Below are 27,500 nucleotides of genomic sequence, written 5' to 3'. Positions count from 1 at the left end.
TCAAGCAGACCACCATAGTTCCTGTGCCCAAGAACGCCAAGGTAACCTGTCTAATTGACTACATTCACATTGGTAGCCATGAAATGCTTTGAAAGGCTGGTCATGGCTCACATCAACACCATCATCCTAGACACCCAGGACCCACTCCAATTCGCATTTCACCCAAACAGATCCACAGATAACACAATCTCTATTGGACTCCACACTGCCCTCTCCGACCTGGATAAGAGGAATACCTATGTGAGAATGTTGTTCATTGACTACAGCTCAGCATTCAACACCATAGTGCCCTCCAAGCTCATCACTAAGCTCAGGACCCTGGGACTGAACTCCTCCCTCTGCAATCGACATGGCTGTAGTGGAGCTGGTTGAGTTCCTCTGTGTACACATCACTAAGAAATTAACATGGTCCACACACACAACGCCTCTTCCCCCTCAGGATTCTGAAAAGATGTCATGGGCCTTCAGATCCTCAAAAAGTTATACAGCTGCATCATTGAGAGCATCTTGACAGGCTGCATCACTGCTTGGTATGGCAACTGCTTGGCATCCGACCACAAGGCACTACAGAGGGTAGTGCGTATGGCCCAGTACATCACTGGGGCTGAGCTCCCTGCCATCCAGGACCTATATACCAGGCGGTGTCAGAGGAAGGCCTTAGAAATTGTCGAAAACTCTAGCCACCCAAGTCATAGACCGTTCTCTCTGCTACTGCACGGCAAGCGGTACCAACGCACCAAGCCTGGAACCAACACGACCCTGAACAGCTTCTACCCCCAAGCCATAAGACAGCTAAATAGTTAACCAAATAGCTACTCTGACTATCTGCAGTCCAGTTCAAGTGTTCAGCAGTCTGATTGCTTGTAGATAGAAACTGTCTGAGCCTATTGATATCAGACCTCATGCTCCGATACCATCTGCCCGACGGTAAGGGAGTGAACAGCTTGTGGCTGGGCTGTGTGGGGTCCTTGAAGATGCTGTGTGACTTCCTCAGGCACTGTTTCTAGTAGATGTCCTGGATGGGTGGGAACACATGTACTGGGCCATCTTCACCACCCGCTGGAGCCTTGTGGTCTGGATGGAGCAATTTACATACCAGGCCGTGATGCAACCGGTCAGGACGCTCTCGATGGTGCAGCGGTAGTATTTGGAGAGGATCCGGGGTGGCATGCTGAATTTCTTCAGCCGCCTTAGGGAGTAGAGATACTGTTGTGCCCTCTTAACAAGAGTGGTGGTGTTGTTGGTCCATGTCCAGGGTGATGTGGACACCAAGAAACTTAAAACTGCTGACTCTCTCTATTTATAATCACATTCATAGGTAAAAACGGTACTGTACTGAACTATAATTAAGCAATAAGGCCCGAGAGGGTGTGGTATATTCGCCATAAAACACAAACCCTTGAGGTGCCTTATTGCTATTACAAACTGGTAACCAACATAAATAGAACAGTAAAGTATTTTTGCTTCATACCCGTGATTTATTGTCTGAAACACAATCAGCTTCCAGGACCGAAACTACCTGGTTTATAATGAGCTAAACTGAACTAGACTGTATTGATCTATAATTAGCTATACTGAACTAGACTGTATTGATCTATAATGAGCTATACTGAACTAGACTGTATTGATCTATAATGAGCTATACTGAACTATACTGGGCTATACACTGGACTACAATGTACTGGGCTATACACTGGACTAGACTGGGCTATACACTGTACTGAACTAAACTGGACTATACACTGGACTAGACTGTACTGGATTATACTGGACTAGACTGTACTGGGCTATACACTGGACTAGACTGTACTGGGCTATACACTGTACTGGACTAAACTGGACTATACACTGGACTAGACTGTACTGGATTATACTGTACTAGACTGTACTGGGCTATACACTGGACTAGACTGTACTGGGCTATACACTGTACTGGACTAAACTGGACTAGACTGTACTGGATTATACTGGGCTATACACTGGATTAGACTGTACTGGGCTATAAACTGGACTAGATTGTACTGGGCTATACACTGGACTAGACTGTACTGGGCCGTGCTGTCACAGTGCTGGTGTGAAGTGGTTGAGATCAGATCAGTACACTCCTTCCCTCCCTACGGCTGAACATAACAGATCAGAACAAAACTGTGTGGACTGTACTGCACTATAGCAGACTGTACTGGACTATAGCAGACTGTACCGGACTATAGCAGACTGTACTGGACTATAGAAGACTGTACTGGACTATAGCAGACTGTACCGGGCTATAGCAGACTGTACTGGGCTATAGCAGACTGTACTGGACTATACCAGACTGTACTGGACTATACCGGGGTGTACTGGACTATAGCAGACTGTACTGGACTATACCAGACTGTACTGGACTATACCGGGGTGTACTGGACTATAGCAGACTGTACTGGACTATACCGGGGTGTACCGGACTATACCGGGGTGTACCGGACTATACCGGGGTGTACCGGACTATACCAGACTGTACTGGACTATACCAGACTGTACCGGACTATACCGGACTATACCAGACTGTACTGGGCTATACCAGACTGTACTGGGCTATACCAGACTGTACTGGACTATACCAGACTGTACTGGACTATAGCAGACTGTACCGGGCTATAGCAGACTGTACTGGACTATACCAGACTGTACTGGACTATAGCAGACTGTACCGGACTATACCAGACTGTACCGGACTATACCGGGGTGTACTGGACTATACCAGACTGTTCGGACTATAGCAGACTGTACCGGGCTATAGCAGACTGTACCGGGCTATAGCAGACTGTACTGGACTATACCGGACTATACCAGACTGTACTGGACTATACCAGACTGTACTGGACTATACCAGACTGTACCGGACTATACCGGGGTGTACCGGACTATACCGGGGTGTACCGGACTATACCAGACTGTATTGGACTATACCGGACTATACCAGACTGTATTGGACTATACCAGACTGTATTGGACTATACCAGACTGTACTGGACTATACCGGGGTGTACCGGACTATACCGGGGTGTACCGGACTATACCAGACTGTACTGGCCTATAGCGGGGTGTATTGGGCTATACCGGTGTGTACTGGTCTATACCGGTGTGTATTGGACTATACCGGTGTGTACTGGACTATACTGGTTTATGTTGTCAGAGCGGTGGTGTGGTGTGATGTGGTTGAGATCAGATCAGTGCACACCCTCCCTACTGCTCAACAGATCTGAGTCGACTCTCCTCTCACCGCTGGCAGCGTGGCTCAGGTCTAACGCAAGACAAATGTTTTCATAAAGCTGCCTGGCGTTGAATCAGCTTCATTCATTCTACTGCCGCTTTCTCTCTCTTTTCTTTCTCTGCGGAGCGACCACTTGGAAGTTGGACGACGACATCAAACCCTCTTTCTTTGCTAGGTTTCTATACAGCTGGTTCCCATTGTGGTGTGATGAAAGTTTGCATGTGTGTGCGTGTGTGTGTGTGTTTGTGTTTGATTCTGCCCGCATCTCTAACCGGAGCGACAAACTATTGGCGTTTACTAGATAAACATTAAACACAAAAGACATCTTCTACTTGGCACCGATGTAATCATGGCATTATCCCACAACTAGGTTTATTTTGGACAAATGTACAGTCTGGGTGGTAGCCTAGTGGTTAAGAGGTTGGGCCAGTAACTGAAAGGTTGCTGGTTTGAATCCCCGAGCTGACTAGGTGAAATTGATTGGGCACACACCTGTCTATATAAGGTCCCACAGTTGACAGTACATGTCAGAGCAAAAACCAAGCCATGAGGTTGAAGGAATTGTCCGTAGAGCTCCGAGACAGGATTGCATCGAGGCACAGATCTGGGGAAGGGTACCAAAAAATTTCTGCAGCAATGAAGGTCCCCAAGAATCCATCATTCTGAAATGGAAGAAGTTTGGAACCACCAATACTTCCTAGAGCTGGCCGCTCGGCCAAACTAAGCAATCGGGGGAGAAGGGCCTTGGTCATGGAGGTGACCAAGAACCCAATGGTCACTCTGACAGAGCTCCAGAGTTCCTCTGTGGAGATGGGAGAACCTTCCAGAAGGACAACCATCTCTGCAGCACTCCACCAATCAGGCCTTTATGGTATGGTAGAGACGGAAGCCACTCCTCAGTAAAAGGCATGACAGCCCGCTTGGAGTTTTCCAAAAGGCACCTAAAGACTCTCAGACCATGAGAAACAAGATTCTCTGGTCTGATGAAACCAAGATTGAGCTCTTGGTTTCACTGGACTAGACTGTACTGGATTATACTGGGCACCATCACGTAACGTCTGGAGGAAACCTGGCACCATCCCTTCGGTGAAGCATTGTGGTGGACGCATCATGCTGTGGGGATGTTTTTCAGCGGCAGGGACTGGGAGACTAGTCAGGATCGAGGCAAAGATGAACGTAGCAAAGTACAGAGAGAACTTTGATGAAAACCTGCTCCAGAGCGGGGCAAAGGTTCGCCTTCCAACAGGACAACGATCCTAAGCACACGGTCAAGACAACGCAGGAGTGGTTTCGGGACAAATCTCTGAATGTCCTTGAGTGGCCCAGCCAGAGCCCGGACTTCAACCCAATCAAACATCTCTGGAGAGACCTGAAAATAGCTGTGCAGCAACGATCCCCATCCAACCTGACAGAGTTTGAGAGGATCTTCAGAGAAGAATGAGAGAAACTCCCCAAATACAGGTTTGTCAAGCTTATAGCATCATACCCAAGAAGACTCGAGGATGTAATCACTGCCAAAGGTGCTTCAACAAAGTATTGAGTAAATGGTCTGAATACTTACATAAATGTGATCAATAAATTAGCAAACACTTATAAAAACCTGGTTGTGCTTTGTCATTATGGGGTATTGTATGTAGATTGATGAGGCAAAAAACGATGTAATACATTTTAGAATCAGGCTGTAACGTAACAAAATGAGGAAAAAGTCAAGGGGTCTGAATACTTTCCGAATGCACTGTATATAACCCAATACACAGGGCATGACATAAAACAAAGAGGCATCATCAGAGAGGCAGTTTTATACTCCTTGATCTCTGAAATGGCATCGACATCTCAGATCATAAAAGCTTACTGTCATATAATATCAAATATCAGCAAGGGGTGTGTGTGTGAGTGGATTCTAATGTCAGAGTTAAACGGTGATGGGAGGTCTTCATTTCCTGAATCCGTTTGCTCCAACAGCTGGAAGGAAACAGAGGAGAGAGCTCCACACAATGGCTCTACAGTAGGCTTCTTTTCCTTTGTGTGTGTGTGTGTGTGTGTGTGTGTGTGTGTGTGTTTGTATGTGTATGTGATGTGGTGATTTCTACCGGGGTGGTATAGGTCTGATTCTTGTTTAGGGGAGACATCTTTGAGTGGGTCTCTCTCACACACACACAGAGCTTGCTTTGTCATGTGGTCCGTGCCGTGTGTGTGCCGTCATGTGGTGGGGATTATTAGTCTCCGATATCAGACGCAGACACGCGGGTCCTTTACCCTCTCCAGCCAACTCTTCCACCCATCAGAGAATAAGGAGGTTCTAATCAGGACCACAGCCTGGCTGGGTTTACACACTGACGTTTCAACAGTCTCTTCCCTCGCCCACACTCAACTACCAGGAGAGGACATGATGGTTCCCACATGGCCAACTCTGCGTGTGTGTTGTGTTGTTTGTGTGCATGTTTCCACATGGATAACTGTCCTATTAAACAGTCACTTGGTTAGATTTTCTATACGCTAAACAGTATTACTCACAATATTAAAATGCAGGATCATTTATTTTCACCATGTCCAAGAAAATAGCATCCATCATAGAATTACGTATAGAACACTAGAATGGACATTGGTATCCTAGCAATATGACAAACAATCGTCCATCTTGGTCAGGAAAACTTGATAAAGGAGCTGATCAAATATGTTAAGATGCAAAACAAAACAATGTATTTGTAGAAACATTCAATTGTCAGATCTCTATTGTTCCATTATCCAAGCAGATTTGGAAAAAACAGTACGATAATGCATTGGGCACCATGCAATCAATACATGCAGTACCCCCATTCAAGAGGCACTTCCACACATCCCAAATAGAACACTATTACCTATCTAGTGCACTCTATGGGCCCTGGTCAAAAGCAGTGCAGAAAATAGGAGATAGGGTACCATTTGGGAAGCAAACCTGGCTCCTCAGCAGACAAAATAAGTGTCCCATAGCGCTTTATAGACTTGTAATGACCTGCACATAGATAACATGATGATAGCTTCATACTAGAAGCACTCAGCGGATCCTTAATGTAGAGGCCCAAATGGCACCCTATTCCCTACATAGCACACTACTTTTAACCAATGGCAGTGTACTATATAGGGAATAGGGTGCTATTAGAGTCGTGGCCTTAGTTCCAACACCAAGCCACTCTGAAATCCATTTACTATCTATTGATGAGATGGATGTGTAGCCTGGTGCTGACAGGACAACTACATTATGAACTAGATGTGTAGCCTAGTGCTGACAAGACAACTACATTATGAACTGGATGTGTAGCCTAGTGCTGACAAGACAACTACATGATGAACTGGATGTGTAGCCTGGTGCTGACAGGTCAACTACATGATGAACTGGATGTGTAGCCTGGTGCTGACAGGAAAACTACATGATGAACTAGATGTGTAGCCTAGTGCTGACAAGACAACTACATTATGAACTGGATGTGTAGCCTGGTGCTGACAGGACAACTACATTATGAACTGGATGTGTAGCCTGGTGCTGACAGGACAACTACATTATGAACTGGATGTGTAGCCTGGTGCTGACAGGACAACTACATGATGAACTGGATGTGTAGCCTGGTGCTGACAGATCAACTACATTATAAACTGGATGTGTAGCCTAGTGCTGACAAGACAACTACATGATGAACTGGATGTGTAGCCTGGTGCTGACAGATCAACTACATTATAAACTGGATGTGTAGCCTGGTGCTGACAGGAAAACTACATTATGAACTGGATGTGTAGCCTAGTGCTGACAAGACAACTACATGATGAACTGGATGTGTAGCCTGGTGCTGACAGGTCAACTACATTACAAACTGGATGTGTAGCCTAGTGCTGACAAGACAACTACATTATGAACTGGATGTGTAGCCTGGTGCTGACAGGACAACTACATTATGAACTGGATGTGTAGCCTGGTGCTGACAGGACAACTACATTATGAACTGGATGTGTAGCCTGGTGCTGACAGGTCAACTACATTATGAACTGGATGTGTAGCCTGGTGCTGACAGATCAACTACATTATAAACTGGATGTGTAGCCTAGTGCTGACAGGACAACTACATTATGAACTGGATGTGTAGCCTGGTGCTGACAGGTCAACTACATGATGAACTGGAGGTGTAGCCTAGTGCTGACAAGACAACTACATGATGAACTGGATGTGTAGCCTGGTGCTGACAGATCAACTACATTATAAACTGGATGTGTAGCCTAGTGCTGACAAGACAACTACATTATGAACTGGATGTGTAGCCTGGTGCTGACAGGACAACTACATTATGAACTGGATGTGTAGCCTGGTGCTGACAGGACAACTACATGATGAACTGGATGTGTAGCCTAGTGCTGACAAGACAACTACATGATGAACTGGATGTGTAGCCTGGTGCTGACAGGTCAATTACATTACAAACTGGATGTGTAGCCTAGTGCTGACAAGACAACTACATTATGAACTGGATGTGTAGCCTGGTGCTGACAGGACAACTACATTATGAACTGGATGTGTAGCCTGGTGCTGACAGGACAACTACATTATGAACTGGATGTGTAGCCTGGTGCTGACAGGTCAACTACATTATGAACTGGATGTGTAGCCTAGTGCTGACAAGACAACTACATGATGAACTGGATGTGTAGCCTGGTGCTGACAGATCAACTACATTATAAACTGGATGTGTAGCCTAGTGCTGACAAGACAACTACATTATGAACTGGATGTGTAGCCTGGTGCTGACAGGACAACTACATTATGAACTAGATGTGTAGCCTAGTGCTGACAAGACAACTACATTATGAACTGGATGTGTAGCCTAGTGCTGACAAGACAACTACATTATGAACTGGATGTGTAGCCTAGTGCTGACAAGACAACTACATGATGAACTGGATGTGTAGCCTGGTGCTGACAGGTCAACTACATGATGAACTGGATGTGTAGCCTGGTGCTGACAGGAAAACTACATTATGAACTGGATGTGTAGCCTAGTGCTGACAAGACAACTACATGATGAACTGGATGTGTAGCCTGGTGCTGACAGGTCAACTACATTACAAACTGGATGTGTAGCCTAGTGCTGACAAGACAACTACATTATGAACTGGATGTGTAGCCTGGTGCTGACAGGACAACTACATTATGAACTGGATGTGTAGCCTGGTGCTGACAGGACAACTACATTATGAACTGGATGTGTAGCCTGGTGCTGACAGGACAACTACATGATGAACTGGATGTGTAGCCTGGTGCTGACAGATCAACTACATTATAAACTGGATGTGTAGCCTAGTGCTGACAAGACAACTACATTATGAACTGGATGTGTAGCCTGGTGCTGACAGGTCAACTACATTATGAACTGGAGGTGTAGCCTAGTGCTGACAAGACAACTACATGATGAACTGGATGTGTAGCCTGGTGCTGACAGATCAACTACATTATAAACTGGATGTGTAGCCTAGTGCTGACAAGACAACTACATTATGAACTGGATGTGTAGCCTGGTGCTGACAGGACAACTACATTATGAACTGGATGTGTAGCCTGGTGCTGACAGGACAACTACATGATGAACTGGATGTGTAGCCTAGTGCTGACAAGACAACTACATGATGAACTGGATGTGTAGCCTGGTGCTGACAGGTCAATTACATTACAAACTGGATGTGTAGCCTAGTGCTGACAAGACAACTACATTATGAACTGGATGTGTAGCCTGGTGCTGACAGGACAACTACATTATGAACTGGATGTGTAGCCTGGTGCTGACAGGACAACTACATTATGAACTGGATGTGTAGCCTGGTGCTGACAGGTCAACTACATTATGAACTGGATGTGTAGCCTAGTGCTGACAAGACAACTACATGATGAACTGGATGTGTAGCCTGGTGCTGACAGATCAACTACATTATAAACTGGATGTGTAGCCTAGTGCTGACAAGACAACTACATTATGAACTGGATGTGTAGCCTGGTGCTGACAGGACAACTACATTATGAACTAGATGTGTAGCCTAGTGCTGACAAGACAACTACATTATGAACTGGATGTGTAGCCTGGTGCTGACAGGAAAACTACATTATGAACTGGATGTGTAGCCTAGTGCTGACAAGACAACTACATGATGAACTGGATGTGTAGCCTGGTGCTGACAGGTCAACTACATTACAAACTGGATGTGTAGCCTAGTGCTGACAAGACAACTACATTATGAACTGGATGTGTAGCCTGGTGCTGACAGGACAACTACATTATGAACTGGATGTGTAGCCTGGTGCTGACAGGACAACTACATTATGAACTGGATGTGTAGCCTGGTGCTGACAGGACAACTACATGATGAACTGGATGTGTAGCCTGGTGCTGACAGATCAACTACATTATAAACTGGATGTGTAGCCTAGTGCTGACAAGACAACTACATTATGAACTGGATGTGTAGCCTGGTGCTGACAGGTCAACTACATTATGAACTGGAGGTGTAGCCTAGTGCTGACAAGACAACTACATGATGAACTGGATGTGTAGCCTGGTGCTGACAGATCAACTACATTATAAACTGGATGTGTAGCCTAGTGCTGACAAGACAACTACATTATGAACTGGATGTGTAGCCTGGTGCTGACAGGACAACTACATTATGAACTGGATGTGTAGCCTGGTGCTGACAGGACAACTACATTATGAACTGGATGTGTAGCCTGGTGCTGACAGGTCAACTACATTATGAACTGGATGTGTAGCCTAGTGCTGACAAGACAACTACATGATGAACTGGATGTGTAGCCTGGTGCTGACAGATCAACTACATTATAAACTGGATGTGTAGCCTAGTGCTGACAAGACAACTACATTATGAACTGGATGTGTAGCCTGGTGCTGACAGGACAACTACATTATGAACTAGATGTGTAGCCTAGTGCTGACAAGACAACTACATTATGAACTGGATGTGTAGCCTAGTGCTGACAAGACAACTACATTATGAACTGGATGTGTAGCCTAGTGCTGACAAGACAACTACATGATGAACTGGATGTGTAGCCTGGTGCTGACAGGTCAACTACATTACAAACTGGATATGTAGCCTAGTGCTGACAAGACAACTACATTATGAACTGGATGTGTAGCCTGGTGCTGACAGGACAACTACATTATGAACTGGATGTGTAGCCTGGTGCTGACAGGACAACTACATTATGAACTGGATGTGTAGCCTGGTGCTGACAGGTCAACTACATTATGAACTGGATGTGTAGCCTAGTGCTGACAAGACAACTACATGATGAACTGGATGTGTAGCCTGGTGCTGACAGATCAACTACATTATAAACTGGATGTGTAGCCTAGTGCTGACAAGACAACTACATTATGAACTGGATGTGTAGCCTGGTGCTGACAGGTCAACTACATTATGAACTGGAGGTGTAGCCTAGTGCTGACAAGACAACTACATGATGAACTGGATGTGTAGCCTGGTGCTGACAGGTCAACTACATTATAAACTGGATGTGTAGCCTAGTGCTGACAAGACAACTACATTATGAACTGGATGTGTAGCCTGGTGCTGACAGGACAACTACATTATGAACTGGATGTGTAGCCTGGTGCTGACAGGACAACTACATGATGAACTGGATGTGTAGCCTGGTGCTGACAGGTCAACTACATGATGAACTGGATGTGTAGCCTGGTGCTGACAAGACAACTACATTATGAACTGGATGTGTAGCCTGGTGCTGACAGGACAACTACATGATGAACTGGATGTGTAGCCTGGTGCTGACAGGTCAACTACATGATGAACTGGATGTGTAGCCTGGTGCTGACAAGACAACTACATTATGAACTGGATGTGTAGCCTGGTGCTGACAGGACAACTACATTATGAACTGGATGTGTAGCCTGGTGCTGACAGGTCAACTACATTATGAACTGGATGTGTAGCCTGGTGCTGACAGGACCACTACATTATGAACTGGATGTGTAGCCTGGTGCTGACAGGACAACTACATGATGAACTGGATGTGTAGCCTGGTGCTGACAGGACAACTACATTATGAATCATCTTCTCCACGATAAGGGTGTTAGACAGCTGCTGTACAGTCCAGTCAACATGGCTAACGCATGTCTATTTCATAATGACCTCATAGTATAGGCAAAGCAAAAAGCTTCCCTTTCAGTAACTGACTGTAGAGATCTGCAAAGTGATTACACACACACACACAAAGTGATCACACACACACACAAAGTGATCACACACACACAAAGTGATCACACACACACAAAGTGATCACACACTCCCATCTCCACAGAGGAACTCTAGAGCTCTGTCAGAGTGACCATCGGGTTCTTGGCCACCTTCCTGACCAAGGCCCTTCTCCACCGATTGCTCAGTTTGTCCGGGCAGCCAGCTCTAGGAAGAGTCTTGGTGGTTCCAAACTTCTTCCATTTAAGAATGATGGAGGCCACTGTGTTCTTGTGGACCTTCAATGCAGCAGACATTTTTTGGTACCCTTCCCCAGATCTGTGCCTCGACACAATCCTGTCTCGGAGCTCTACGTACAATTCCTTCGACCTCATGGCTTGGTTTTTGCTCTGACATGCACCGTCAACTGTGTACCTTTCCAAATCATGTCCAATCAATTGAATTTACCACAGATGGACTCTAATCAAGTTGTAAAAACATCTCAAGAATGCTCAATGGAAACAGGATGCACCATAGCTCAATTTCGAGTCTCATAGCAAAGGGTCTAAATACTTAGGTAAATAAGGTATTTCTGTTTGTTATATTTAATACATTTGCAAAAAAATGTTTAACCTGTTTTAGCTTTGTCATTATGAGGTATTGTGTGTAGATTGCTGAGGATTTTAAAATTTTTAAATCCATTTTAGAATAAGGCTGTAATGTAACAAAATGTGGAAAAAGTCAAGGGGTCTGAATACTTACCCCCCCCCACCAAAACAGGCAGAAATCTTTTCACTAAAAGGGCATGACCATCTTTTTCACAATTTCACAGTATTATTCCAACCTCAGTGTGGAAATATATATAAAACACAGGAAAAATCACGTTTTTGACTGCACTGGGCCTTTAAAAGTACTCTGAAAGATATAACTTTCGTCTTTATTCATGCAGTAAAAATAACATTGAATAACACAAGTTAATGTCCTATTATGCATGAAACTTTCAAAAGACCATTCGCTACAAGTAGGTGTAGGTGTTTGAGTACGTACCCAGTACGTTTCCTGACGGCACCTCTTCTAGTTCCTCCAGCTCTCGGCCCATCAGCAGGTAGAGGCTGTCCATGGTGCAGCAGGCCAGGTGAGGGACAGGAGGGAGACAGTCACTCACACTAGTACTGCCCTCTGGGAGCTGACAGAGAGGGGGAGAGAGAGAGGAGAGGAAGATGGAGGGGAGCGAGAGAGAGAGACAGAGAGGGAGAGAGAGAGGAGAGGAAGATGGAGGGGAGAGAGAGAGAGAGACATAGAGGGAGAGAGAGAGAGAGAGAGAGAGAGAGAGAGAGCACAAAGTAAAATGCAGTGCTATCTGGCCCTAAATCGACAGTACACCGTGGCTAACTATTTGACCATGGTTACTGATCAAAACCTTAGAAAAACCTTGACAAAGTACAGGCTTAGTGAGCACAGCCTTGCCATTGAGAAGGGTAGACACAGGAAAACCTGGCTCCCTGTAGAGGAAAGGCTGTGCAACCACTGCACCACAGCAGAACCTGAGACAGAGCTGCATTTCCTGACAAAATGTAAAAAATATAAAACAATTAGTGTGTGTCATTTCCCCAAATTTGAAACAGTTTTTCAAGGTTTCAAAGACCTCTCTGATGAGAATAGGCTACCCGTCCTGTTGGGGGAGGACACAGAGAGCTGTGGGTTGGCAGCACACTACATTGCTGCCTGCCATAAGATGAGGGACAGTGTCTGACAGACCAACCAACCTGCACTGTCCTCTATATTGTTATTGTTCAATGGTTATTTTGACCCTTGGTTATTGTTGTTACTGTTGTCCCGTTGACAATATTGATTATTACTATTTTAATTATGTTAATAGTGTAAATATCCAAAGTAAGCTTTGGCAATATGTACATTGTTACGTCATGCCAATAAAGTGACTTTAATTGAGAGAGAGAGAGAGAGAGAGATAGAGAGAGAGCATAGTTGGTTAAGGGCTTGTAAGTAAGCATTTCACGGTAAGGTTGTATTCCTGTTGTATTCGGCGCATATGAAAAATAAAATGTGATTTGATTTGAGAAAGAAAGAAAGAGAGAGCGAAACAGAGAGAGAAAACTTGATCTCTAGAGCATTAGAGCCAATCATCCAGTACATTGGTAGTGTGATATTGGATTGGCAAAGCAATAACTATATTGTTTGTTAGTAGTACTGCTATTGGAGCCAGGAGGGACGAGGCATCAATAATAAAAGGACTCCCTATATAGTGCACTACTTTTGACCAGGCCCCAGAGGGACACAGCCCTCATCATAGAAGTCAATGGTTATCTTTAACCTTGGAACACACATCTTGAGACAGAAACAAACACGCAGAACCTTTATGATTGTTGCTCTTTGAACAAATAGCATTTGGGTTCATCTTTTGAACAGTAATTGTTTTGTCCAGGGAATATTGCAAATTGAGCAGAAAATGGGTTTTGTGCCTCTGCAGTGTGTGTGTGTGCGTGCGTATCTGCATGCCTGAGTGTGCCTGAGTGTGTGTGTGCGTGTGCCTGAGTGTGTGTGTGTGTCTGTAAGTGTGTACATCTTTACCATGCGCAGGCCTTGTGCAGGGTCGTACTTGGGCCCCAGCACAAACACCTTCTGTCCTCTACGGACCACCCCGCTGTAGACTCTGGCGAAGGCTACAAACGTCTCCTTCCCCTCCTCCTCCGGTTTAGCCTTCAGAGGCAGGGCCTTCATCTGGCCTGAGACACCCTCACTACCTGCATGTCAAGGAAGACAATGGAGACACACACATTGGTATCAGTGGTATCATCATGAAGATAGTGGTTATTGGTACTGGCCAGAGCTTCCACATTACTAGGAAAAGGCTAGGGGTTGGGGTTTTAGCAAGGTACGATGGGAGGGAGGGAGGGAAAGAGATAGAGAGAGATACAGAGAGATAGACACTTGCCTATGCTGCTGTCTCCATCAGGGGTGGTTGCCGGTGTTGTACTTCCTGAGTGGGCATTTCCCTCCCCGCTTTCCGTCTGCTGATTGGCTGCCAGTCTCTCAGTGTGTCTCTGTCTGGCCAGCTCCCTGCGCTGGGCCATCTCCTCCTGAGTCAACGGCCTGTAGACACACACACACAAACACACAAGCCAGGGTCCTCCTGTTCAGTAGGTGGAAAATGTTTTGAAAATGTTCCGTTGCAAAACGTTTTGCTACAGTGTGCCCTACTGAACACTGTCCATGGTTTGGGCCAATGACTACACATGATATTAGACATGACACATCAAAAAGAAATGTAACAACCCACTAAACCAAGTCTTTCTAGCAGGGTAGCATAGCCTAGAAGCTAGCACCGCTCTGTTTTATTTGATTCTGCCTTTATTTAACCAGAGAAGTCACACTGAGACTTACATCTCTTTGCAGCACTCCAATCTGGGATTAAAATGATTAATAGGAATAAAATGATCTAGTATCAAGCCTGTGGTTGTGGCTATGGACTGCGTCCCAAATGGCACCCTATTCCATATTTGGTACACTACTTCAAATCAAATCAAAAGTTTATTGGTCGCGTACACAGTTTTGCAGATGTTATCACAGGTGAAGCGGAATGCTTGTGTTTCTAGCTCCAACAGTGCAACAATATCTAGCAACACACACATAATCCCCAAAATTATAATAATAGAAAACAAGAAATGAAGACCTATCAGAATGAGCAATGTTAGAGTCCGGAATACATATACACTACCGGTCAAAAGTTTTACAACACCTACTCATTCAAGGGTTTTTCATAATTTTTTACTATTTTCTACATTGTAGAATAATATCGAAGACATCAAAACTATGAAATAACACAAATGGAATCACGTAGTAACCAAAAAATTGTGTTAAACAAATCCAAATATGTTTTATATTTGAGATTCTTCAAATAGCCACCCTTTGCCTTGATGACAACTTTGCACGCTCAAGGCATTCTCTCAACCAGCTTCATGAGGTAGTAACCTGGAATGCATTTCAATTAACACATGTGCCTTCTTAAAAGTTAATTTGTGGAATTTCTTTCCTTCTTAATGCGTTTGAGCCAATCAGTTGTGTTGTGACAAGGTAGGGGGGGTATACAGAAGATAGCCCTATTTGGTAAAAGACCAAGTCCATATTATGGCAAGAACAGCTCAAATAAGCAAAGAGAAACGACAGTCCATCATTTAAGACATGAAGGTCAGTCAATATGGAACATTTCAAGAACTTTGAAAGTTTCTTCAAGTGCAGTCACAAAAAACAATCAAGCGCTATGATGAAACTGGCCCTCATGAGGATCGCCACAGGAATGGAAGACCCAGAGTTACCTCTGCTGCAGAGGATAAGTTAATTAGAGTAACCAGCCTCAGAAATTGCAGCCCAAATAAATGCTTCACAGACACATCTCAACATCAACTGTTCAGAACAGACTGTGTGAATCAGGCCTTCATGGTCCAATTGCTGCAAAGAAACCACTACTAAAGGACACCAATAAGAAGAAGAGATTGTCCTTTGGTCTGGAGTCCAAACTGGAGATTTTTTGTTCCAACCGCCGTGTCTTCGTGAGACGTGGTGTTGGTGAACGGATTTATTTTTATTTTATTTCACCTTTATTTAACCAGGTAAACCAGTTGAGAACAAGTTCTCATTTACAACTGCGACCTGGCCAAGATAAAGCATAGCAGTGCGATAAAAACAAACACAGAGTTACATATGGGGTAAAACAAAACAAAGTCAAAAATACAACAGAAATACATATAATATACAGTGTGCAAATTTAGCAAGTTATGGAGGTAGGCAATAAAATAGGCTATAGTGCAAAATAATTACAATTAGTATTAACACTGGAATGATAGATGTGCAAGAGATGATGTGCAAATAGAGATACTGGGGTACAAATGAGCAAAATAGATAACAATATAGGGATGAGGTAGTTGGGCGGGCTAATTTCAGATGGGCTGTGTACAGGTGCAGTGATCGGTAAGGTGCTCTGACAACTGATGCTTAAAGTTAGTGAGGGAGATAAGAGTCTCCAGCTTCAGAGATTTTTGCAATTTGTTCCAGTCGTTGGCAGCAGAGAACTGGAAGGAATTGCGGCCAAAGGAGGTGTTGGCTTTGGGGATGACCAGTGAGATATACCCGCTGGAGCGCAGACTACGGGTGGGTGTTGCTATGGTGACCAATGAGCTAAGATAAGGCGGGGATTTGCCTAGCAGTGATTTATAGATGGCCTGGAGCCAGTGGGTTTGGCGACGAATATGTAGTGAGGACCAGCCAACAAGAGCGTACAGGTCACAGTGGTGGGTATTATATGGGGCTTTGGAGACAAAACGGATGGCACTGTGATAGACTACATCCAATTTGCTGAGTAGAGTGTTGGAGGCTATTTTGTAAATGACATCGCCGAAGTCAAGGATCGGTAGGATAGTCAGTTTTACGAGGGCATGTTTGGCAACATGAGTGAAGGAGGCTTTGTTGCGAAATAGGAAACCGATTCTAGATTTAACTTTGGATTGGAGATTCTTAATGTGAGTCTGGAAGGAGAGTTTACAGTCTAACCAGACACCTAGGTATTTGTAGTTGTCCACATACTCTAGGTCAGACCCGTCGAGAGTAGTGATTCTAGTCGGGTGGGCGGGTGCAAGCAGCGTTCGGTTGAAGAGCATGCATTTAGTTTTACTAGTGTTTAAGAGCAGTTGGAGGCTACTGAAGGAGTGTTGTATGGAATTGAAGCTCGTTTGGAGGTTTGTTAACACAGTGTCCAATGAAGGGCCAGATGTATACAAAATGGTGTCGTCTGCGTAGAGGTGGATCTGAGAGTCACCAGCAGCAAGAGCGACGTCATTGATATACACAGAGAAAAGAGTCGGCCCAAGAATTGAACCCTGTGGCACCCCCATAGAGACTGCCATAGGTCCAGACAACAGGCCCTCCGATTTGACACATTGAACTCTATCTGAGAAGTAGTTGGTGAACCAGGCGAGGCAGTCATTTGAGAAACCAAGGCTATTTAGTCTGCCAATAAGAATGCGGTGGTTGACAGAGTCGAAAGCCTTGGCCAGGTCAATGAAAACGGCTGCACAGTACTGTCTATTATCGATCGCGGTTATAATATCGCTTTAGGACCTTGAGCGTGGCTGAAGTGCACCCATGACCAGCTCGGAAACCGGATTGCATAGCGGAGAAGGTACGGTGGGATTCGAAATGGTCGGTGATCTGTTTGTTGACTTGGCTTTCAAAAACTTTTGAAAGGCAGGGCAGGATGGATATGGGTCTGTAACAGTTTGGATCTAGAGTGTCACCCCCTTTGAAGAGGGGGATGACCGCGGCAGCTTTCCAATCTCTGGGGATCTCAGACGTTACGAAAGAGAGGTTGAACAGGCTAGTAATAGGGGTTGCGACAATTTCGGCGGCTAGTTTTAGAAAGAAAGGGTCCAGATTGTCTAGCCCAGATGATTTGTAGGGGTCCAGATTTTGCAGCTCTTTTAGAACATCAGCTGTCTGGATTTGTGTGAAGGAGAAGCGGTGGGGGCATGGGCAAGTTGCAGCGGAGGGTGCAGAGCTGGTGGCCGGGGTAGTGGTAGCCAGGTGGAAAGCATGGCCAGCCGTAGCAAAATGCTTGTTGAAATTCTCGATTATTGTAGATTTATCGGTGGTGATAGTGTTTCCTAGCCTCAGTGCAGTGGGCAGCTGGGAGGAGGTGGTCTTATTTTCCATGGACTTTACAGTGTCCCAAAACTTTTTGGAGTTAGTGCTACAGGATGCAAATTTCTGTTTGAAAAAGTTAGCCTTTGCTTTCCTAACTGCTTGTGTATATTGGTTCCTAACTTCCCTGAAAAGTTGCATATCGCGGGGGCTATTTGATGCTAATGCAGTACGCCACAGGATGTTTTTGTGCTGGTCAAGGGCAGTCAAGTCTGAGGAGAACCAGGGGCTATATCTGTTCTTAGTTCTGTATTTTTTGAATGGGGCATGTCTATTTAAGATTGAGAGGAAATTACTTTTAAAGAACAACCAGGCATCCTCTACTGACGGAATTAAATCTATATCCATCCAGGATACCTGGGCCAGGTCAATTAGGAAGGCCTGCTCGCTGAAGTGTTTTTGGGAGCGTTTGACAGTGATGAGGGGTGGTCGTTTGACCGCGGACCCGTTACGGACGCAGGCAATAAGGCAGTGATCGCTGAGATCCTGGTTGAAGACAGCGGAGGTGTATTTAGAGGGTAAGTTAGTCAGGATGATATCTATGAGGGTACCCATGTTTACGGATTTAGGGTTGAACCTGGTAGGTTCGTTGATAATTTGTGTGAGATTGAGGGCATCTAGTTTAGATTGTAGGATGGCCGGGGTGTTAAGCATATCCCAATTTAGGTCACCAAGCAGTACGAACTCTGAGGATAGATGGGGGGCAATCAATTCACATATGGTGTCCAGGGCACAGCTGGGGGCTGAGGGGGGTCTGTAGCAAGCGGCAACAGTGAGAGATTTATTTCTGGAAAGGTGGATTTTTAGAAGTAGAAGCTCAAACTGTTTGGGCACAGACCTGGATAGTATGATGGAGCTCTGCAGGCTATCTCTACAGTAGATTGCAACTCCACCCCCTTTGGCAGTTCTATCTAAACGGAAAATGTTATAGTTGGGGATGGAAATTTCAGAATTTTTGGTGGCCTTCCTAAGCCAGGATTCAGACACTGCTAGAACATCAGGGTTGGCGGAGTGTGCTAACGCAGTGAATAACTCAAACTTAGGAAGGAGGCTTCTGATATTTATGTGCAGAAAACCAAGACTTTTACGGTTACAGAAGTCAACAAATGATAGCTCCTGGGGAGTAGGAGTGATACTGGGGGCTGCAGGGCCTGGGTTAGCCTCTACATCACCAGAGGAACAGAGGAGGACTAGAATAAGGATACGACTAAAGGCTTTAAGAACTGGTCTTCTAGTGCGTTGGGTACATAGAATAAAGGGGGCAGTTCTCCGGGCGTTGTAGAAAAGATTCAGGGCATTATGTACAGAAAAGGATATGGAAGGATATGAGTACAGTTCAGGTAACCCTAAGCGTTGGGTAACAATTAAAGAGATAGCGTCATTGGAGGCATCGATTGAGCCGGTCTCGGCGTGTATGGGGGGTGGAACAAAGGAACTATTTGAGGCAGTTTGAGAGGGACTTGGGGTTCTACAGTTAAATTGTATAATAAGAACTAACCCAAACAGCAATAGGCAAGGCATAATTGACATGGGAGAGAGGCATAAAGCAGTCACAGGTGTTATTAGAGAGAGCTAAGACACAACTGGAAATAGCGATAACGTTTGGGCTAAGACTAAACAGAATAAACAGGACAGGGTACCGTGTAAAGGAACAGTCCAGCAGGCATCAGCTGTGCAGCTGAGTGATCATAAGGTCCAGTGAACAGCAATATGCGAGTCCGAGAGCAGTTCAAATTGGTGCTTCAGCACAGCTAGCAGGGAGCACAGTTGTAGTTTGCGTGTGCTAGTGGGCCGGGGGTGGCAGATGGATCTTCGTGGTCGTCGCAACGGGAAGCCTGTTGAAACCACATCAGACTATTTCGTCGGCAAACCAGTCGTGTTGGATCGGCGGGGCTCCGTGTCAACACTAGGTGGTCCCGTCCGGTTGACAGAGAGGTAGATAGCCGGGAGATGGGAGATGGGCCTAGCTCAGGATGATTAGCCAGACCTCAACGTCCATTTTGTAGCAGCTAGCTGGTAGCGATGAATCCGGGAGTTAAAGGTCCAGTGATTCAGTGATTCCGGCAGAAAAACTGATATGTTCTGGGTCGATAACGCGCTGTGCAGACTGGCCGAATAATAGTCCGGACTAGAGCTGGCTGGTAGGTGGTGCAGGCCACGGACAATGGTGAAAAACCGCTAACGGTAGCAAGTAGCTAGTTAGCTGGCTACTCCCGTCCGGTAGACCTAGAGGTAGATAGCCAGGATATGAGCCTGACTCTAGGCTAGCTCGAGGCTAACTGGTGCTTGCATCGGGGGGCAGTGGTGATTAGCCAAACAGCAACATCCATTCGGTTGCGGCTAGCTAGTTGCGATCCGGTGATTAATGTCCAGTGATTAAATTATTCCGGCAGAAAATCCAATGTTCTGGGTGAAATAGCAACTGTGGCTAATAGCAAGTAGCTAGTTAGCTGGCTAGCTAGTTTCAACTGGAGATTCTAGATAAAAGATAAGTCAATAATAGAATCCGTTCCACGTTGAGTGAGGCGGGTTGCAGGAAAGTATATTTTGTAGGAGGATGAAAAGTCTGATAGGAAAATATGTACGAAAAATACAAAAAAAACAGGGTATTTACAGGCTATTTACAGACACACGACAAAAACAGGACTGCACTAGTACGCCATCTTGGAAGAGATACGCATGTCTCCGCATGTGTATTTCCCACTGTAAAGCATGGAGGAGGAGGTGCGGAGGTGCTTTGCTGGTGACACTGTCTGTGATTTATTTAGAATTCAAGGCACACTTAACCAGCATGGCTACCACAGCATTCTGCAGCGACACGCCACCCCATCTGGTTTGGGCTTAGTGGGACTATCATTTGTTTTTCAACAGGACAATGACCCAACACACCTCCAGGCTGTGTAAGGGCTATTTTACCAAGAAGGAGAGTGATGGAGTGCTGCATCAGATGACCTGGCCTCCACAATCCCCCGACCTCAACCCAATTGAGATGGTTTGGGATGAGTCGGACAGCAGAGTGAAGAAAAAGCAGCCAACAAGTGCTCAGCATATGTGGGAACTCCTTCAAGACTGTTGGAAAAGCATTCCAGGTGAAGATGGTTGAAAGAATGCCAAGAGTGTGCAAAGCTGTCATCAAGCAAAAGGGTGGATATTTGAAGAATCTCAAATATAACATATATTTTGATTTGTTTAACACTTTTTTGTTTACTACATGATTCCATATGTGATTTTCATAGTTTTGATGTCTTCACTATTATTCTGCAATGTAGAAAATAGTAAAAAATAAAGAAAAACCCTTGAATTAATATATATAGTATATTTGTATATGTGAATGGTGTGCACAGACAGTATGGACAGTATGTGAATAGAAAAGGTGTGTACAGCAATAGTTATATGGCACTAGGGCTCTGGTCAAAAGTAGTGCACTAGGGAATAGGGTGCCATTTGGGATGTCAGGAGGTCAGGTTTGTACCTCAAACTACCATTTCCTGTCATCACATTATGGTTAACTTCCCTCACTGAGAAACTATGTTCTAATTACCTACCGACGATGGAAAATATGCAAAGGTTAAATTTGACCAATTACGACAACATAGGTGGTGCCTCCGGGCCAAGCTGGAAAAACAGAATAACAATTACTCTAAAATTGCTCTGGTCGCCACAAACCCATGGCACGTGGGGGTGTCGTTTGAAATCGCACCCTGCAGAGTCATTGCGGTGAGTGGTGTGTGTGTGTGTGTATGTGTGTGTGAGAGAGCTTCAAAGCGACCATAGTGACTACATCGATACAGCTGGAAGCCATGATTGACAGCAGTGGCCGTCCACACAAGTTAAGCTCCCTGATGACCGACCGCTTACGCTATCCCCTAATTTTAGGTTTAGTCCGAAATGGCACCCTATTCCCTATATAGTGCACTAATTTTTACCAGGGCCCATATGGAATAGGGTGCCATTTGGGATACATCCTAAGAATAAAACAAGCTCTGCTGATTCACAATGACTATAGGGGGGCAGGTTGATTACGTTTTGTATAAATTAGACAAAAACGGGCCTAAACGAATACAGGCTTTCCAAGAAGACCGCAACATGGGAGAAATTGAACAATGTACTGTACTGAAGGACTACTTGTGGAATGCTGCTAAGCTCTGACTTCTGCTTTTAGTGTGAGTGTGACTCCTTATGCAATTTGTAACCCTACACACACACACACACACACTCTTTCGAACAACACACATACAGTGCCTTCGGAAAGTATTCAGACCCCTTGACTTTTTCCACAATTTGTTATGTTACAGCATTATTCTAAAATTGATTAAATAAATAATAATCCTCATCAATCTACACACAATACCCCATAATGACAAAGCGAAAACAGGGTTTTAGACATTTTTGCTAATGTATTAGAATTCAAAAACAGAAATACCTTATTTACATAAGTAAAAATGTCTGCAGCATTGAAGGTCCCCAAGAACACAGTGGCAACCATCTCTGCAGCACTCCACCAATCAGGCCTTTATGGTAGATTGACCAGACAGACGGAAGCCACTCCTCAGTAAAAGGCACATGACAGCCTGTTTGGAGTTTGTCAAAAGGCACCTAAAGACTCTCAGACCATGAGAAACAAGATTTTCTGGTCTGATGATAGCAAGACTGAACTCTTTGGCCTGAATGCCAAGCGTCACGTCTGGAGGTACGTCCTGGTACCATCCCTACGGTGAAGCATGGTGGTGGCAGCATCATGCTGTGGGGATGTTTTTCAGCTGCTGGGGACTGGGAGACTAGTCAGGATCGAGGCAAAGATGAACGGAGCAAAGTACAGAGAGATCCTTGATGAGAACCTGCTCCAGAGCTCAGGATCTCAGACTGGGCGAAGGTTCACCTTCCAATAGGACAACGACCCTAAGCACACAGCCAAGACAACGCAGGGGTGGCTTCGGGACAAGTCTCTGAATGTCCTTGAGTGGCCCAGACAGAGCCCGGACTTGAACCCGATCGAACATCTCTGGAGAGACCTGAAAATAGCTGTGCAGCAACGCTCCCCATCCAACCTGAAAGAGCTTGAGACTATCTGTACAGAAGAATGGGAGAAACTCCCCAAATATAGGTGTGCCAAGCTTGTAGCGTCATACCCAAGAAGACTCGAGGCTGTAATCACTGCCAAAGGTGCTTCAACAAAGTACTGAGTAAAGGGTCTGAATACATAATGCTTTGTCATTATGGGGTATTGTGTCTAGATTGATGAGGAAATAAACCAATTTTATTAACTTTAGAATAAGGCTTTAACGTAACAAAATGTGGAAAAAGTCAAGGGGTCTGGATAATTTTCCGAATGCACTGTGCATACCTGCGTGCACTGCACACACACACTCATGCAAAAGAGTTTAGTCTTGCTAGTCTCCCGAGTGGCGCAGTGGTCTAAGGCACTGCATCGCAGTGCTAGCTGTGCCACTAGAGATCCTGGTTCGAATCCAGGCTCTGTCGTAGCCGGCCGCGACTGGGAGACCCATGGGGCAGCGCACAATTGGCCCAGTGTCGTCCAGGGTAGGGGAGGGAATGGCCGGCAGGGATATAGCTCAGTTGGTAGAGCATGGCGTTTGCAACGCCAGGGTTGTGGGTTCAATTCCGATGGGGGGCCAGTATTAAAAAGAATGTATGCACTCACTAACTGTAAGTCGCTCTGGATAAGAGCGTCTGCTAAATGACAATAGAAAAAAAATAAAAAAAATAAAAAAAATAACACACACACTCTCTCATCACCCTCTTATTCCATTTCACCAGAGATTCACTTATTTCCTTGACGTTCAACAATTCCATCCCGTTGCATTTATAAGCATACTGCGTAGCTACATTCTTTAACAAAGCGACCACAGCGGAGCTGCAGTGTTTTTCTTGATGAGGTCAAATCAGTCGCTCATGGGCAATAATGGGAAAGACATGCGTTGTGGTCTCTGGCCTCCGTTGCTGTGGTTATAAAGTAATGGCTTCGCAAGCTTCTCAACATTAAAGCAGGTTTCTCTCAAAACCACAAGCCTTTAAAGTGTGTTATAAGCTGTGTGTGTGTGTGTGTAAAAACTATTTTTTGAATATGTGGAAAACGAGACAATATATTGATACTAAAGCTGTTGGCGAAACAGACTTCATCAGCATCGTACCATGCTGAGGATTTTGATTGCAGAGTCTTTCCATTTTAGGAGGGCATAAAAATGTCTCGAGAGCACAATGTGTATTTGCTTTCTGCGTTGACATCAGCCCTTCATCCATACTGGAACGCTTTGGATGGTTGGTTGAAGACTGACTTTGCTTCTTAGTCTTTGCGCTGCATGTGCTATTGGGATAAACTTCAAATTCTGCTTTTGTCCCACTTGCAAGATTCTACAGGAATTGAAAACAGAATATATTGGTTTTCAGTCTTTTGTTAATTGGTTCATTTGTTAAGTCAACAGTCTTGTTGTTCCATGATGAAACTTTCCAAGTTCTGTTACAGATATTTTGCTAACTCTTATAAATTATGAAACAATGAGTTTACAGGATGACTGCTGCCTTGATAAAAAAACATATCATAGCACATCTATGTTCCTTATACTGTTAATAAGAGAGGGATGTTTTAGTGTGTGTGTGTGTGTGTGTGTCTTTGTGTTGTGCATGCGTATGTGTGTGTATTCTGCCTACCAACTGCCCAGAGCCATTAATAAAATCCACTGACATCACCAGCCAATCAGACGTGAGGACATTTAAACACCAGGTCAAGACTGTTTGGAGAGAGAGAGGTCAGAGAGAGAAGGAGAGAGAGAGGGAGAGAGGTCAGAGAATGAGAGGGAGAGAGAGAGAGGGAGAAACGTCAGAGAACCAGGGGAAGAGAGAGAGAAGGAGAGAGAGAGAGAGAGGTCAGAATGAGGGGGGAGAGAGAGAGAGAGAGAGAGAGAGGGAAAAAGAGAGGTCAGATAACGAGAGAGAGAGAGGTCAGAGAACGAGAGAGAGACGTCAGAGAACAAGGGGGAGAGAGCGAGTGAGAGAGAGAGGTCACAGAACGAGAGGGAGAGAGAGAGGTCACAGAACGAGAGGGAGAGAGGTCACAGAACGAGAGGGAGAGAGGTCACAGAACGAGAGGGAGAGAGAGAGAGAGGTCAGAGAATGAGAGGGAGAGAGGTCACAGAACGAGAGGGAGAGAGAGGGAGTCAGAACGAGAGGGAGAGAGAGTCAGAGAACGAGAGGGAGAGAGAGTCAGAGAACGAGAGGGAGAGAGAGTCAGAGAACGAGAGGGAGAGAGAGTCAGAGAACGAGAGGGAGAGAGAGTCAGAGAACGAGAGGGAGAGAGAGTCAGAACGAGAGGGAGAGAGAGTCAGAGAACGAGAGGGAGAGAGAGAGGTCACAGAACGAGAGGGAGAGAGAGGTCACAGAACGAGAGAGAGGTCACAGAACGAGAGGGACAGAGAGGTCAGAGAACGAGGAGAGAGAGAGTCAGAGAACGAGAGGGAGAGAGGTCACAGAACGAGAGGGAGAGAGAAACAGAAAGAGAGAGAGAAAGAACGTGGTGTAGAGAGAAATAGAAACAGAAAGAGAGAAATTGCCCTCGTACTCCTAAGAGCAGTCTCAGAACTACTACTGAGACCTAAATTGATGATGGGTGCCATGGTAACAAAGCATAACCATAGCTGTGGAGGCATGTAGGAGTGTCAGCCAGGAACCCCCTGAAGCTAAATCAGAAAGAGAAACAAAGAGAGGAGAGAGAGAGAGAGAGAGATAGAGAAGGGAAATAGACACACACTATAGTATCTGAAACAGCCAAAAAAAGGAAATTGTTCAAAGTGTCTGCATTGACACGACAGGCTATTCATGTAAAACACAAACATGTACCATCTGCAACAGACTACTCATAAACATATAAAATATCATATAAAATATACCTGATATTTGTACTGTACATTTGGCATATACAACCTAACACCACCAGTCAAAGGTAGTGCACTATATACCAAAGCCGATCCCAGATCTGTCCCAAATGTGTGTCAAGAGAAACAAGACACAGATGCTTTGGTATTTGTAGTTCTTAACATTAGGGACCAGGGGTTTTCCTGGTCAGGTTACAACTCTGGGCCTGTATTTATCAAGCGTCTCAGAGTAGGAGTGCTTAACTAGGGACAGCATCAATGGCAGAGTAAGCCAGTGGTGGCCAGAGATATGCCTGAAGTGATATGCACAGCTTCAAATAACCATGCTAGCCCACAGGTGGCCAAATATATATGCCTGAGGTGATACAGTATGGATTTTTAAAAAATCAGATAAGAGGCTATGGTATGTAGTTTAAGTGGTCCTGCTAGTCCATGGGTGGCCAAGGATATGCCTGGGTGATACAGTATGGATCTGATGAGAGAAAAGCTGTGGTATGTACAGTAATTGTCGATGGCCCCAGCTAGTCCATGGGTGGCCTGGGATATGCCTGCAGCGTGTGTGTGCTACTGCAGCAGGTGGCAGCCATCAGGGGAAGGAAGGGTTCCTGGCTGGATCATTAGGCTGATGTTGGCCAGGCCTTTTCTACTGTAGCATACTGTGTGTGGGATGACATGTTTCCTCTACCCTAACATCCTTCTATCTCATCATCTAACACTCCCTCTGCCTCATATCCTCTCTCTCCCCTGCTGAACTAATACAGGCTAGTTAGGTCTCTCTCTCTCTCTCTCTCTGCCTCATAACCTCTCTCTCCCCCGCTGAACTAATACAGGCTAGTTAGGTCTCTCTCTCTCTCTCTCTCTGCCTCATAACCTCTCTCTCCCCCGCTGAACTAATACAGGCTAGTTAGGTCTCTCTCTCTCTCTCTCTGCCTCATATCCTCTCTCTCCCCCGCTGAACTAATACAGGCTAGTTAGGTCTCTCTCTCTCTCTCTCTGCCTCATATCCTCTCTCTCCCCCGCTGAACTAATACAGGCTAGTTAGGTCTCTCTCTCTGCCTCATATCCCCTCTCCCCCCCGCTGAACTAATACAGGCTAGTTAGGTCTCTCTATCTCTCTCTGCCTCATATCCTCTCTCTCCCCCGCTGAACTAATACAGGCTAGTTAGGTCTCTCTCTCTCTGCCTCATATCCCCTCTCCCCCCCGCTGAACTAATACAGGCTAGTTAGGTCTCTCTCTCTCTCTGCCTCATATCCTCTCTCCCCCCCGCTGAACTAATACAGGCTAGTTAGGTCTCTCTCTCTCTGCCTCATATCCCCTCTCCCCCCGCTGAACTAATACAGGCTAGTTAGGTCTCTCTCTCTCTCTCTGCCTCATATCCTCTCTCCCCCCGCTGAACTAATACAGACTAGTTAGGTCTCTC

At 45.2% G+C, this 27,500-nt stretch overlaps 1 protein-coding gene across 2 annotated transcripts in view; it reads right to left on the bottom strand.

The window, feature by feature from the left end:
• The window catches only part of efl1 (elongation factor like GTPase 1), a 116,409-nt gene that overhangs the window by 60,259 nt on the left and 28,650 nt on the right, over nt 1-27,500 (bottom strand). For both annotated transcript variants that reach the window (XM_045225282.1, XM_041899147.2), the window contains exons 13-15: nt 14,433-14,590; nt 14,069-14,241; nt 12,527-12,665 (exon numbers count right to left, since the gene is read on the bottom strand). In XM_045225282.1, coding sequence (XP_045081217.1) covers nt 12,527-12,665; nt 14,069-14,241; nt 14,433-14,590 — 470 coding nt within the window. The remainder of the gene's footprint in view (nt 1-12,526; nt 12,666-14,068; nt 14,242-14,432; nt 14,591-27,500) is intronic.

Source organism: Coregonus clupeaformis, chromosome 15 (assembly GCF_020615455.1).
Source record: "Coregonus clupeaformis isolate EN_2021a chromosome 15, ASM2061545v1, whole genome shotgun sequence".
Lineage (NCBI taxonomy): Eukaryota > Metazoa > Chordata > Actinopteri > Salmoniformes > Salmonidae > Coregonus > Coregonus clupeaformis.
This window is presented reverse-complemented; position numbering and strand designations above follow the sequence as displayed.